This window comes from Coregonus clupeaformis, chromosome 5, assembly GCF_020615455.1.
Source record: "Coregonus clupeaformis isolate EN_2021a chromosome 5, ASM2061545v1, whole genome shotgun sequence".
Taxonomy (NCBI): domain Eukaryota; kingdom Metazoa; phylum Chordata; class Actinopteri; order Salmoniformes; family Salmonidae; genus Coregonus; species Coregonus clupeaformis.
This window is the reverse complement of record NC_059196.1, coordinates 41546888-41561307: the sequence shown is the minus strand read 5'-3', so window position 1 is coordinate 41561307 and position 14420 is coordinate 41546888. Positions and strand designations below refer to the sequence as shown.

General features: G+C 48.8%; 1 protein-coding gene across 2 annotated transcripts in view; it reads left to right on the top strand.

Annotated features, from left to right (window-relative positions):
* The window catches only part of LOC123484307 (guanylate cyclase soluble subunit alpha-2-like), a 49585-nt gene extending 46972 nt beyond the window's left edge, over window positions 1–2613 (top strand). For both annotated transcript variants that reach the window (XM_045214504.1, XM_045214500.1), the window contains exon 9: window positions 972–2613. In XM_045214504.1, the coding sequence (XP_045070439.1) occupies window positions 972–1191 (220 nt within the window). In that variant the 3' untranslated portion in view covers window positions 1192–2613. The remainder of the gene's footprint in view (window positions 1–971) is intronic.
* The last annotated feature ends 11807 nt before the right edge of the window (window positions 2614–14420 follow it).

The following is a 14420-nucleotide window of genomic DNA, read 5'->3' as shown; positions in this document are numbered from 1 at the left end:
TGCATTAAACTCTGTACAAAATAACTTGTATGTAAAAAGGCCTATACAGTGCCTTGCAAAAAGAATTCATCCCCCTTGGCATTTTTCCTATTGTGTTGCATTACAACCTGTAATTTAAATGGATTTTTATTTGGATTTCATGTAATGGATTTTTATTTGGATTTCATGTAATGCACATACACAAGAGTACACCTGTGTGTGTGTGTGTGTGTATGTGTGTGTGCGTGTGTGTATGTGTATGTGAGGGGGAGAATGAATGGCAATAGAGCAGCTTTCAGTCTCTAAGGACATTTGAGTAAGAAACGGTTACATCCAGTCACTGCATTTGTGATACGTCATAAACACACGCCCGCAAGCATGCAGGCAAGCACACACCCGCACGTGTGCGCACACACACACACACACACACACACACACACACACAGTGACTCTGATGTTGAGTCAAACACTTTGAGATGAGAGATGATCTTAGTGTTCTCTCTCTCTCTCTCTCTCTCTCTCTCTCTCTCTCTCTCTCTCTCTGGGTGTCCGTTCTCTCTGGTGTCTAAAGCGTTGCCTTGGAAACCTCTATTTTTGCAGTCAAGGACGTTCTCTCCTCAGAATCACTCATTATTCGCACGACACAAAGAGGGCTAATTGTTGCAGATTTAAATCAACCTGGTGTGTGTGTGTGTGTGTGTGTGTGTGTATGAAAGGTGGTTAATAAACACTGTGCGATTGCTTGCTTGTGTTTGTGTGTGTGGATCAAAGTGTGTGTGTGTGTGTGTGTGTGTGTGTGTGTGTGTGTACATACCCCCCTTCAGCAGAAACACACACCTGTAGCTTGTGAATAATGCCTGTGTTTGTTATTGGCCTTATCTCATTCTGAACAAGGCTGCATCACTCCCTGGAGAGTCACTGCTGTTTGGAGAAATCCCCAAATATACCACACTTGAGTTTTAAAATCTCTCTCCCTCTCTCCCTCTCTCCAGGCTGCTGAAAGACGATTGCTCTTTCTCTTTCGTCCCTCGTTCCCGGTTGGAGCTTCCTGATAATTTTCCGAAGGATATCCCAGGAACATGCTACTTCCTGGAGGGGGGGACTTCCCATAGCCACGCCTCCCTGACCAGCTCTCGCTCCGCCCCCCCAGCTCCCCTGAGGAAAGTGTCCTACAGCATTGGTACCATGTTCCTGCGAGAGACCAGCCTATAGGCTCCCAATACACACAGTCATCAGCATACACACACACAACTCTAACCCTACAGCCATATTTAAATGGGAGACAAGCTTATAGGGATGACAATACCCTCCTACCCCAAACCAGGACTCAGTCCTCTTAACAACCCCCCTCACTTTTCCATCTAGAAACAGACACTCCTCGCTGCACCAACTACAACCTGTTGTTACCAAGGGCAGCCACCCTTTACCCTTCAACCCCACCACGAATCAGACTTTGAAGGTAGAGAGAAGAGGAGGAGGAGGAGTGTAAACAACAAGAACAGACAATAATAGAATCATCTAGCGACTCTAAAACTAAAGCATTCTGCTTGTAGAACACAGAATACTGTAACCATGGATACCAAGGCTGGCTGTCAGTCTGGGCATGGCAGGTATTGTGCTATTATCAACAGCGCTCACAACTCAGTGCCTTCTTCACTAGAACAATACAGACATACACAACATGGGAGCTGGCTGAACACACAGGGAAATGGAACGAGGTCTGCAGCTCTGATGCTCCCCACAGTGATATGTGTGACTCCCAAATCAGTCATTGTGGGAAGCCTATGTTGTTTCGCTCCAGCTTGCACCTGAACCATTGGGATGTTTGGACATTTTCTCTTTCAGTTAGTTGAATGCATCCACTTCCCAGCCCGTCCCTCAACACTAAACCATGGACATAAGAAAGCAGCACGGAAATGCATCCATCCATCCATCCATCCACCCCCCTCCCCACCATCCACCAACTCTACCATCCATCCATCCACCCCCCCCCCTCCATCCACCAACTCTACTAACCAAGGTGTGGATATGAAGTATGCCGGGGGGGGTTGGGATTGTGGTGTGTTTTGGGTAGAACAGTCAAGTATCACTCGTCTACACTCAAGTCTCTGTATTTAAGGGCCTTTCATATGTTTCGAACCCCCCCCACCCCACACTGCATCCCTCTCTTGCTAAACACCAGCATCACACATCAATACGTCCATGGATTTAGGAAGAAGGGAGTGGCAGAGGGAGAGAGAGTGAGAGAGGGATGCTCATTTTCAATACAAGTTTTTATTCTGTTATTTTCTCAACTGATACTGTTAGTAAACTTACATTGCTAGATCTCTACGTCATTCTATGTCTTTAGAGCAATAACCTTAGGATCCTATCTGTCTGTCACCACTCTAGTCCCCAACCCCATTTCTCTCTCTCTCTCACACACAAACACACATTGCGTTGGCTTGTTACAAGTAAGAAATGGACTGCTTCAATCGAATACCATTCTAACTATATTTGTCCTGGAAACTTGTTTTTGATGTCATTGATTTAGCTGTGAGGTTTAGTTAAAGCGATAAAGATAATAAATGAAACAAAATAATCAATCAATCAATCAGTCATCCAGCTTTCAAACAGCAGCATAATCAAACGTTCCGTCCCCATGTTGGAGTTCTACACCAAAGAACTTCGTCATGTAAAATAACCTGTAAAAAGTGTGTGTGTGTGTGCGTGTACGGGTGTGTGTGTGCGAGCGAGCGAGAAGTAAGTGTAAGATAACCTGTGGATCTGTTATTGCATTAAACTCTGTACAAAATAACTTGTATGTAAAAAGGCCTATACAGTGCCTTGCAAAAAGAATTCATCCCCCTTGGCATTTTTCCTATTGTGTTGCATTACAACCTGTAATTTAAATGGATTTTTATTTGGATTTCATGTAATGCACATACAAAAAAAAAATAGTCCAAATTGGTGAAGTGAAATGAAAAAAAGAACTTGTTAAAAGAAATTCTAAAAAATAAATAACGGAAAAGTGTGCGTGCATATGTATTCACCCCCTTTGCTATGAAGCCCCTAAATAAGATCTGGTGCAACCAATTACCTTCAGAAGTCACATAATTAGTTTAATAAAGTCCACCTGTGTGCAATCTAAGTGTCACATGATCTGCCACATGATCTCAATATATATATACACCTCTTCTGAAAGACCCCAGAGTCTGCAACGCCACAAAGAAGGGGCACCACCAAGCAAGCGGCACCATGAAGACCAAGGAGCTCTCCAAACAGGTCAGGGACAAAGTTGTAGAGAAGTACAGATCAGGGTTGGGTTATAAAAAAATATCAGAAACTTTGAACATCACACGGAGCACCATTAAATCCATTATAAAAAAATTGAAAGAATCTGGCACCACAACAAACCTGCCAAGAGAGGGCCGCCCACCAAAACTCACGGAACAGGCAAGGAGGGCATTAATCAGAGAGGCAACAAAGAGACCAAAGATAACCCTGAAGGAGCTGCAAAGCTCAACAGCGGAGATTGAAGTATCTGTCCATAGGACCACTTTAAGATGTACACTCCACAGAGCTGGGCTTTGCGGAAGAGTGGCCAGAAAAGAAAAGTGGCCATTGCTTAAAGAAAAAAATAAGCAAACACGTTTGGTATTCGCCAAAAGCCATGTGGGAGACTCCCCAAACATATGGAAGAAGGTACTCTGGTCAGATGAGACTAAAATTGAGCTTTTTGGCCATCAAGGAAAATCCTATGTCTGGCGCAAACCCAACACCTCTCATCACCCCGAGAACACCATCCCCACAGTGAAGCATGGTGGTGGCAGCATCATGGTGTGGGGATGTTTTTCATTGGCAGGGACTGGGAAACTGGTCAGAATTGAAGGAATGATGGATGGCGCTAAATACAGGGAAATTCTTGAAGGAAACCTGTTTCAGTCTTCCAGAGATTTGAGACTGGGACGGAGGTTCACCTTCCAGCAGGACAATGACCCTAAGCATACTGCTAAAGCAATACTCAAGTGGTTTAAGGGGAAACATTTAAATGTATTGGAATGGCATAATCAAAGCCCAGACCTCAATCCAATTGAGAATCTGTGGTATGACTTAAAGATTGCTGTACACCAGAGGAACCCATCCATCTTGAAGGAGCTGGAGCAGTTTTGCCTTGAAGAATGGGCACAAATCCCAGTGGCTAGATGTGCCAAGCTTATAGAGACATACCCCAAGAGACTTGCAGCTGTAATTGCTGCAAAGGGTGGCTCTACAAAGTATTGGGGGTGAATAGTTCTGCACGCTCAAGTTTTCAGTTTTTTTGTCTTATTTATTGTTTGTTTCACCCCCAAAAATATTTTGCATCTTCAAAGTGGTAGGCATGTTGTGTAAATCAAATGATACAAACCCCCCAAAAATCCATTTTAATTCCAGGTTGTAAGGCAACAAAATAGGAAAAATGCCAAGGGGGGTGAATACTTTCGCAAGCCACTGTACCTACAGTACCAGTCAAAAGTTTGGACATTCAAGTGTTTTTCTTTATTTGTACTATTTTCTACATTGTAGAATAATAGTGAAGACATCAACACTATGAAATAACACATATGGAATCATGTAGTAACCAAAAATATATTTTAGATTTTAGATTCTTCAAAGTAGCCACCCTTTGCTTGATGACAGCTTTGCACACTCTTGGCATTCTCTCGGCATTCTCTCAAGCAGCTTCATGAGGTAGTCACCTGGAATGCTTTTCCAACAGTCTTGAAGGAGTTCCCACATATGCTGAGCACTTGTTGGCTGCTTTCCCTTCACTCTGTGGTCCAACTTAACCCAAACCATCTGGTTTGCGCTTAGTGGGACTATCATTTGTTTTTCAACAGGACAATGACCCAAAACACACCTGCAGGCTGTGTAAGGGCTATTTGACAAAGGAGAGTGATGGAGTGCTGCATCAGATGACCTGGCCTCCACAATCACCCGACCTCAAACTGATTGAGATGGTTTGGGATGAGTTGGACCGCAGAGTGAAGGAAAAGCAGCCAACAAGTGCTCAGCATATGTGGGAACTCCTCCAAGACTGTTGTAAAAGCATTTCAGGTGACTACCTCATGAAGCTGCTTGATAGAATGCCAAGAGTGTGCAAAGCTGTCATCAAGGCAAAGAGTGGCTACTTTGAAGAATCTCAAATATAAAATATATGTTGATTTGTTTAACACTTTTTTGGTTACTACATGATCCCATATGTGTTATTTCATAGTGTTGATGTTGTCACTATTATTCTACAATGTAGAAAATAGTAAAAATAAAGAAAAACCCTTGAATGAGTAGGTGTGTCCAAACTTTTGACTGGTACTGTATATTAAATATGTACAATTTAGATATATTTAATAATTCAACAGAAAAAAATCAATTGTAAAGATCATACTATGTTGTACTGCTTGGTATTATTCACAAGTTTAGATGAGTACATTCACATTTCTGTTGGCTTTTTTTGTCTTTTTGGTAAAAGTATTTGACATGTCTGAGTCGTCTGTCATCTAGGCCTATGAATAACATTGCTGATGTATCTGGTTGTAACGTTGAAATCTGTTGAATGACTGAGTTTTAAGGCACATCCTCTGTCAAATAAGTTGTAAATAAAAATCACCATATATGTTTAATAAAGAATGTCATTACTTTATTATTTTACCCAGGGGTTAAGGGGTGGGAGGTTAATGTGTGCATCTCTCTCTGCTTGGATGTCCCTGCTCACATAAATGCAGGTGTGACCCAGCTAGGCAGGACGTATATAGTCAGGTGATGGTGTAGACAGTGAAATGACAGTACAGTATGTCTGTCTGTCTAGAGAGAGAGAGAGGATAGACATGGCAGAGCAGAGCGAAGGAAAGCAAAGCCAAATGCATCAATGAGAAAAGGTGTCAACATAGGAGATAGGAATAGGGAGCTTTATCGCTCTGAGAGAAGTGAAGAGAGAGGGATGGGCAGGGAGAGAGAGAGAGGGGGGGGATGAGGAGTGACAGAGAGAGAGAGGGGGGATGGGCAGGGAGAGAGAGAGGGGGGGGGATGAGGAGGGACAGAGAGAGAGAGGGGGGATGGGCAGGGAGAGAGAGAGAGGGGGGGGATGAGGAGGGAGAGAGGGATGGGCAGGGAGAGAGAGAGAGAGGGGGGATGAGGAGGGAGAGGGAAAGAGAGGGGGGATGGGCAGGGAGAGAGAGAGAGAGGGAGGGATGAGGAGGGACAGAGAGGTGAAGAGAGAGGGATGGGCAGGGAGAGAGAGAGAGAGGGGGATGAGGAGGGACAGAGAGATGAAGAGAGAGGGATGGGCAGGGAGAGAGAGAGAGGGGGGATGAGGAGGGACAGAGAGGTGAAGAGAGAGGGATGGGCAGGGAGAGAGAGAGAGGGGGGGATGAGGAGGGAGAGAGAGGGGGGATGAGGAGGGACAGAGAGAGGGGGGATGAGGAGGGACAGAGAGAGGGGGGATGCGGAGGGACAGAGAGAGGGGGATGGGCAGGGAGAGAGAGGGGGGATGAGGAGGGACAGAGAGGTGAAGAGAGGGTGATGCGGAGAGAGAGGGGGATGCGGAGGGACAGAGAGAGAGGGGGGATGAGGAGGGACAGAGAGGTGACGATGGGGTGATGGGGAGAGAGAGGGTGGATGCGGAGGGACAGAGAGAGAGAGGGGGGATGAGGAGGGACAGAGAGGTGAAGAGAGGGTGATGGGGAGAGAGAGGGGGGGATGCTGAGGGACAGAGAGAGAGAGGGGGGATGAGGAGGGACAGAGAGGTGACGATAGGGTGATGGGGAGAGAGAGGGGGGGATGCGGAGGGACAGAGAGAGAGAGGGGGGGATGAGGAGGGACAGAGAGGTGAAGAGAGGGTGATGGGGAGAGAGAGGGATGGGCAGGGAGAGAGAGGGGGGGGATGCGGAGGGACAGAGAGGTGACGATAGGGTGATGGGGAGAGAGTGGGGGGATGCTGAGGGACAGAGAGAGGGGGGATGCGGAGGGACAGAGAGGTGAAGAGAGGGTGATGGGGAGAGAGAGGGGGATGCGGAGGGACAGAGAGAGAGGGGGAATGCGGAGGGACAGAGAGGTGAAGAGAGGGTGATGGGGAGAGAGAGGGATGGGCAGGGAGAGAGAGAGAGGGGGGATGCGGAGGGACAGAGAGGTGACGATAGGGTGATGGGGAGAGAGTGGGGGGATGCTGAGGGACAGAGAGAGGGGGGATGCGGAGGGACAGAGAGGTGAAGAGAGGGTGATGGGGAGAGAGAGGGGGGATGCGGAGGGACAGAGAGAGAGGGGGGGATGCGGAGGTACAGATAGGTGAAGAGAGGGTGATGGGGAGAGAGAGAGGGGGGGATGCGGAGGAACAGAGAGATTGGAAGAGAGGGTGATGGGGAGGGACAGAGAGGGTGATGGGGAGGGACAGAGAGGGTGATGGGGAGGGACAGAGAGGGTGATGGGGAGGGACAGAGAGAGAGAGAAAAAGAGCTAAAAGGTCAGATAGCTGCTTAGTTTCTCTCAATTCAATTCAATTAAAGGGGGCTTTACTGGCATGGGAAACATATGTTAACATTGCCAAAGCAAGTGAAATAGATAATAAACAAATGTGAAATAAACAATAAAAACTGAACAGTAAACATTACACTCACACAAGTTCCAAAAGAGTAAAGACATTTCAAATATCACATTATGTCTATATACAGTGATGTAACGATGTGCAAATAGTTAAAGTACAAAAGGGAAAATAAATAAACATCAATATGGGTTGTATTTACAATGGTGATTGTTCTTTACTGGTTGCCTTTTTTTTTGTGGCAACAGGTCACAACTCTTGCTGCTGTGATGACACACTGTGGTATTTCACCCAATAGATATGGGAGTTTATCAAAATTGGATATGTTTTCGAATTCTTTGTGGATCTGTGTAATCTTGAGGGAAATATGTGTCTCTAATATGGTCATACATTTGGCAGGAGGTTAGAAAGTGCAGCTCAGTTTCCACCTCATTTTGTGGGCAGTGTGCACATAGCCTGTCTTCTCTTGAGAGTCTTGTCTGCCTATGGCAATCTTTCTCAATAGCAAAGCTATGCTCACTGAGTCTGTACGTCGTCAAAGCTTTCCTTAAGTTTGGGTCAGTCACAGTGGTCAGGTATTCTGCCACTGTGAACTCTCTGTTTTTTTGTTGATTCTTTCCAATGTGTGAAGTAATTATCTTTTTGTTTTCTCATGATTTGGTTGGGTCTAATTGTGTTGCTGTCCTGGGGCTCTGTGGGGTCTGTTTGTGTTTGTGAACAGAGCCCCCCCCCTCTCGCTTACTTGGATGGAGTGAACAGAGCCCCCGCCCCCTCGCCCCCTCTCTCTCGACCCCCTCTCTGCCCCCATTATATCTCCCCCTCTCTCTCCCCCCTTTCTCCCCCCCCTCTCTCCCCCTCCCTCTCTCTCCCCTCCCTCTCTCCCCCCTCCCAATCTCTCTCCCCCCTCTGTTACATCGTCTCATTCTCTATCCCATCTCATCTATCTTTCCCTCCCTCACTCTCCCATCCCTCCCGCCCTCTCTCTCCCCTCCATCCTACCTCTCTCTCCTCCCTCCCACTCTCTCCTCCCTCCCTCTCTCTCCTCCCTTCCTCTCACTCTCTCATTTATCTCTCTCTCTCTCCTCCCTCCCTCTCTCCCTCCCTCTCTCTCCCTCTCTCCTCCCTCTCCCCTCCCTCCCTCCCCCTCCCTCTCCCTCTCTCTCCTCCGTCCCTCTCTCTCTCTCTATCCCTCCCTCCCTCCCTCTCTCTCCTCCCTCCCTCCTCCCTCCCTCCCTCTCTCCTCCCTCCCTCTCTCTCCTCCCTCCATCCTCCCTCCCTCTCCTCCCTCCCTCTCTCTCCCTCCTTCTCTCCCCCTGCCCCACTCCCCTCTCTACCCTCTCTCTCTCCCCCTCCCTCTCTGCCCCCCATCTTGCTCCCCTCTCGCCCCCCTCTCCTCCCCCCTCCCCCCACTCTGCCCCCCATTATATCTCCCCCTCTCTCTCCCCCTTTCTCACCCCTATCCATCTCCCCCCTCTCTCCCCCTCTCTCCCTCCTCCCTCTCTCTTTCCGCCCTCTCTCCACCAATCTCTCTCCCCCCTCTGTTACATCGTCTCATTCTATATCCCATCTCATCTATTTTTCCCTCCCTCTCTCTCCCCTGCCTCCTCCCCTCCCCTCTCTCTCCCCTCCCTCCCCCCTCCTCCCTCTCTCTCCCGCCTCCTCCCTCCCCTTCCTTTCCTCCCTCCCGCTGTCTCCCTCCCTCCCTCCCTCTCACTCCCTCCTTCTCCCCCCTCCCCTCTCTACCCCCCAATCTCTCTCCCCCCTCTGTTACATCGTCTCATTCTATATCCCATCTCATCTATCTTTCTCTCCCTCTCTCTCCACTCCCTCCTCCCCTCCCCTCCCTCCTCCCTCTCTCTCCCGCTCTCCTCCCTCCCTCCTCCCTCCCCTCCCTTCCTTTCCTCCCTCCCGCTGTCTCCCTCCCTCCCTCTCACTCCCTCCCTCTCTCTCTTCCCTCTCTCTCCCTCCTCTCCTCCCTCTCTCTCCTCCCTCCCACTCTCTCCTCCCTCCCTCCTTCGCCTCTCTCCCACTCTCTCCTCCCTCCCTCCTTCCTCCCTCCCTCTCCTCGCTCCCTCTCATCCTTCCCTCTCTCCTCTCCCTCCCTCCATCTCCTCCCTCCCTCTCCTCTCTCCCACTCTCCTCCCTCCTCTCTCCTCCTTCTCTCTCCTCCCTCCCCCTCCCCTCCCTCCCTCCCTCCCTCTCCCCTCCCTCCTCTCTCTCTTCCCCATTCTCTCCCTCCCTCCCTCCCTCCCTCCCTCGCTCCCTCTCCTCCTTCCCTCTCTCCCTCTTCCCTCCTCATCTCTCCCTCTCTCTCCTCCCTCTCGCTCTCTCTCCTCCCTCCCTCTCTCCTCTCCCTCCTCATCTCCTCCCTCCCTCTCTCTCCTCCCTCCCTCCATCTCCTCCCTCTCTCTCCTCCCTCCCTCCCTCTTTCTCCTCCCTCTCTCTCCTCCCTCCCACTCTCTCCTCCCTCCCTCCCTCCCTCCCTCCCACTCTCTCCTCCCTTCCTCTCTCTCCTCCCTCCCGCTCATATGCAAATAGCAGTCCATTACACTAATTAAAAATGTCACACCCAATACTGTCACTATATAGGCTAGCACTGGGCGTATTTGTAGTGTGTGTCAAATCAAATTAAATTGTATTTGTCACATGCTTCGTAGACAACTGGTGTAGACTAACAGTGAAATGCTTACTTATGGGTCCTTTTCCAGCAATGCAGAGTTAAAGATAAAGATATAAAATGAATCATATTAATATTGTGTGTCTGTGTGTGTTTTTGTGTGTTATTGGACTGCCTGAGCGTATGTGACATGTTAATGGAGATTACAATGGGAACCACTGCAGGCAAGCCTTAGACCAAGGTGTACCAGACACTGCAGCCCAGCCTGTAAAAAGAGGAACAAACAGGTGCTTAACTGTAAGTGACAGTAAAATAAACAATGTATACCCATTTACTTTATGGTGCGAGCGACTGTCCTGGGAAAGAAGAGCTTGAGCACTCATACAGTGCATTCGGAAAGTTTTGTTACTGAATACTTACGTAAATGTGATATTTCAGTTTTTTATTTTTAATAAAGATGCTGCCCATCTTCATCTTTTATTTTGATTGGCCAGTCTGAGATATGGCTTTTTGTTCTTTGCAACTCTGCCTAGAAGGTCAGCATCCCAGAGTCGCCTCTTCACTGTTGACGTTGAGACTGGTGTTTTGCGGGTACTATTTAATGAAGCTGCCAGTTGAGGACCTGTGAGGCGTCTGTTTCTCAAACTAGACACTCTAATGTATTTGTCCTCTTGCTCAGTTGTGCACCGGGGCCTCCCAGTCCTCTTTCTATTCTGGTTAGAGCCAGTTTGTGCTGTTCTGTGAAGGGAGTAGTACACAGCGTTGTACGAGATCTTCAGTTTCTTGGCAATTTCTCGCATGGAATAGCCTTCATTTCTCAGAACAAGAATAGACTGACGAGTTTCAGAAGAAAGTTATTTGTTTCTGGCCATTTTGAGCCTGTAATCAAACCCACAATTGCTGATGCTCCAGATACTCAACTAGTCTCAAGAAGGCCAGTTTTATTGCTTCTTTAATCAGCACAACAGTTTTCAGCTGTGCTAACATAATTGCGAAAGGCTTTTCTAATTATCAATTAGCCTTTTTAAATGATTAACTTGGATTAGCAAACACTACGTGCCATTGGGCTGATAATGGGCCTCTGTACGCCTATGTCAGCTGTTTCCAGCTACAATAGCCATTTACAACATTAACAATGTGTACACTGTACTTCTGATCAATTTGATGTTATTTTAATGGACAAGAAAATAGCTTTTCCTTTCGAAAACAAGGACATTTCTTAGTGACCCCAAACTTTTGAACGGTAGTGCTGTCATGATTTAACTGGATTTGAACCCAAATGCAGACAACTACACCGAGCCAGAGAAGGTTTAACAGGTTTATTTACAAAGTTCAATTTGTCCAGGTTTCCAATAATAGGGGAAGAGCAAGTCCAGGTTTACAGGGAGGGTAACAGATCCAGGTTCAGAGCAGGTGTGGTACCGTAATGTCCTAGTGTCCGTGGTGAGTCCAAAAGGGAGGTCCGGTAGTGGAAAGCAGGATGGTGGTGGCAGGAGTGAAGCGGAGGCAGGAGTCAGGTTCCAATAATATGGTCGTCTTGACTATGATCTGACGATGAGTGGCAAGTTTGACCGGGTCTTAAAGGCTGAGGTGATTATGGTGAATGAGCTGCAGCTGGAACCCTGACTCCCGCACACCAGACTTCACTCCTGCAATCAAGGACAGACAGAGGGGAGGGGAAGAGCAGAGAGAGAGCTACCTAGCAGCAGTAGGCCTAACAGTACCCCCCTCTACGGACGCCACCTGGCGGCCGACAGGGTTTATCGGGATGTAACCGATGAAATTCACGGACCAGAGCAGGATCCACAATGAAGCTCCTGGGCACCCAGGAACGTTCCTCAGGACCATAACCCTCCCAATCCACCAGGTACTGGAAACCACGACCCCGGCGGCGAACATCCAGAAGTCGCCGGACAGTGTAGACAGGACCCCCACCCACGATCCTGGGCGGAGGAGGGGGACGAGAGGGCGGGCACAGAGGGCTAACCGACACAGGCTTAATCTGGGAAACATGAAAAGTGGAATGAACCCGTAGGGAGGCAGGAAGCTGTAGCTTAACCGCGCAGGGGTTAACAATAGACAGTATCTTGAACGGTCCTATAAAACGCGGCGCCATCTTCTTAGACTCCACTTTCAATGGAAGATCACGTGACTTAAGCCATACCTCTTGACCAGGAGAGTAACCGGGAGCCTGGGACCGGTGACGGTTGGCTTGCCTCTGCATGTACGCCGAAGCTCGGGACAGAGCTACCCTGGCCTTCCTCCAGACCTTGAAGCAGCGGCGCATGTGGGACTGCACCGAGGTACCGCCAGTTCCCTCTCTTGAGAAGGGAACAGGGGAGGTTGATAACCCAGAGCACACAGAAAGGGAGACAAACCAGAGGAAGCGTTAGTCAAGGTGTTATGAGCATATTCCACCCAGGGGAGCATGGAGCTCCATGACCCAGGGTTAGACCCTGTGACACAGCGGAGAGCGGTCTCCATCTCCTGGTTCGCTCTCTCGGCTTGCCTGTTGGTCTGGGGGTGATATCCAGAGGACAGGCTGGATGTAATGCCCAAAGCTTTACAGAAAGCTTTCCATACCTGGGAGACAAACTGGGGACCCCTGTCAGAGACAATATCAGTGGGTAGACCATGAGAGCGGAACACATGTTCAACCAAAATATCAGCCGTCTCTCTGGCAGTGGGCAGTTTAGGTAGGGCCAAAAAATTTGCGAACTTAGAAAAACGATCAATCACAGTAAGAATGACAGTCTTTCCAGACGAGGGGGGAAGTCCAGTGACAAAATCCATAGCAATGTGCGACCAGGGCCGGCTGGGTATTGGCAGAGGTCGTAGATGACCAGCGCTGGCCTGGGTGGAGTTCTTACTTCGTGCACATACCGTACAAGCAGCAATGAAGGCTCGAGTGTCCGCCTCCATCCTGGGCCACCAGAACTTCCGTCGCACAAAGTCAAGGGTCCGCGTAACTCCAGGGTGACAGGTAAGGGGAGACGAGTGAGCCCACTGAAGTACCTGGGAGCGAGCAGACTCAGGGACAAACAACCGGTTAGGAGGACCCCTCCCAGGGTCAGCTTGATGATGTTGAGCCTGTCTAACAATCCCTTCGATGTCACATGTGATGGCCGCAATACTGCAGGTAGGAGGCAAGATGGGTTCAGGGTTACTACCAGTATCAACAGCCGAATGAACACGAGACAGGGCGTCAGGCTTGACGTTGCGTGACCCAGGACGGTAAGACAGAGAAAAATTGAATCTCCCAAAAAATAGTGCCCACCTGGCTTGACGGGGGTTGAGCTGCTTCGCTGACTGGATGTATGCCAGATTTTTATGATCCGTCCAAACGATGAAGGGTTGTTCCGCCCCCTCCAACCAATGCCGCCACTCCTCGAGAGCCAGCTTAACGGCGAGCAGTTCACGATTGCCAACATCATAATTCCTCTCTGCCTGAGAAAGTTTCCGTGAAAGAAAAGCACAGGGATGCAGTTTGTTATCTTCAGGAGAACGTTGTGACAACACCGCACCTACCCTAGTGTCGGATGCATCCACCTCCACGACAAACTGGCGGTCGGGGTCCGGCTGCATCAGAATGGGAGCCGAGGCGAAGCGATGTTTCAGTTCTTCGAACGCTGATTCGGCCCCTTCATTCCAAGCGAACGGTAGTGAGATGGAGGTGAGAGCGGTGAGTGGCGCCGCAATGCGGCTGTACTCCTTGATGAACCTCCTGTAGAAGTTTGCAAACCCCAGGAATCGTTGAAGTTGTTTGCGGGTGGAGGGGGCTGGCCAGTCCGTGACAGCAGAGATCTTAGCTGGGTCCATCCGCAACTCCCCCTGAGCTATTATGTAACCCAAAAAAGAGGTCTCAGACACATGAAATTCACATTTCTCCATCTTCACAAACAGTTTGTTCTCCAACAACCTTTGCAACACCTGGCGCACATGCAGTTCATGTTCCTGGGAGGACTCTGAGAAAATCAGGATATCATCCAGATAGACAAAAACAAACCGATTCAACATGTCCCGAAGGACATCATTGACTAGTGCCTGAAAAACAGCAGGGGCATTGGACAACCCAAAAGGCATGACCAGATACTCAAAATGTCCCAAGGGTGTGTTGAAGGCAGTCTTCCATTCATCACCTTTACGAATGCGCACCAGGTGATACGCATTTCGTAGATCCAGTTTGGTAAAGATAGTTGCACCATGAAGGAGGGGAAAAGCAGAATTAATTAAAGGCAGAGAATATTTGTTCTTAATGGTGATGTTGTTAAG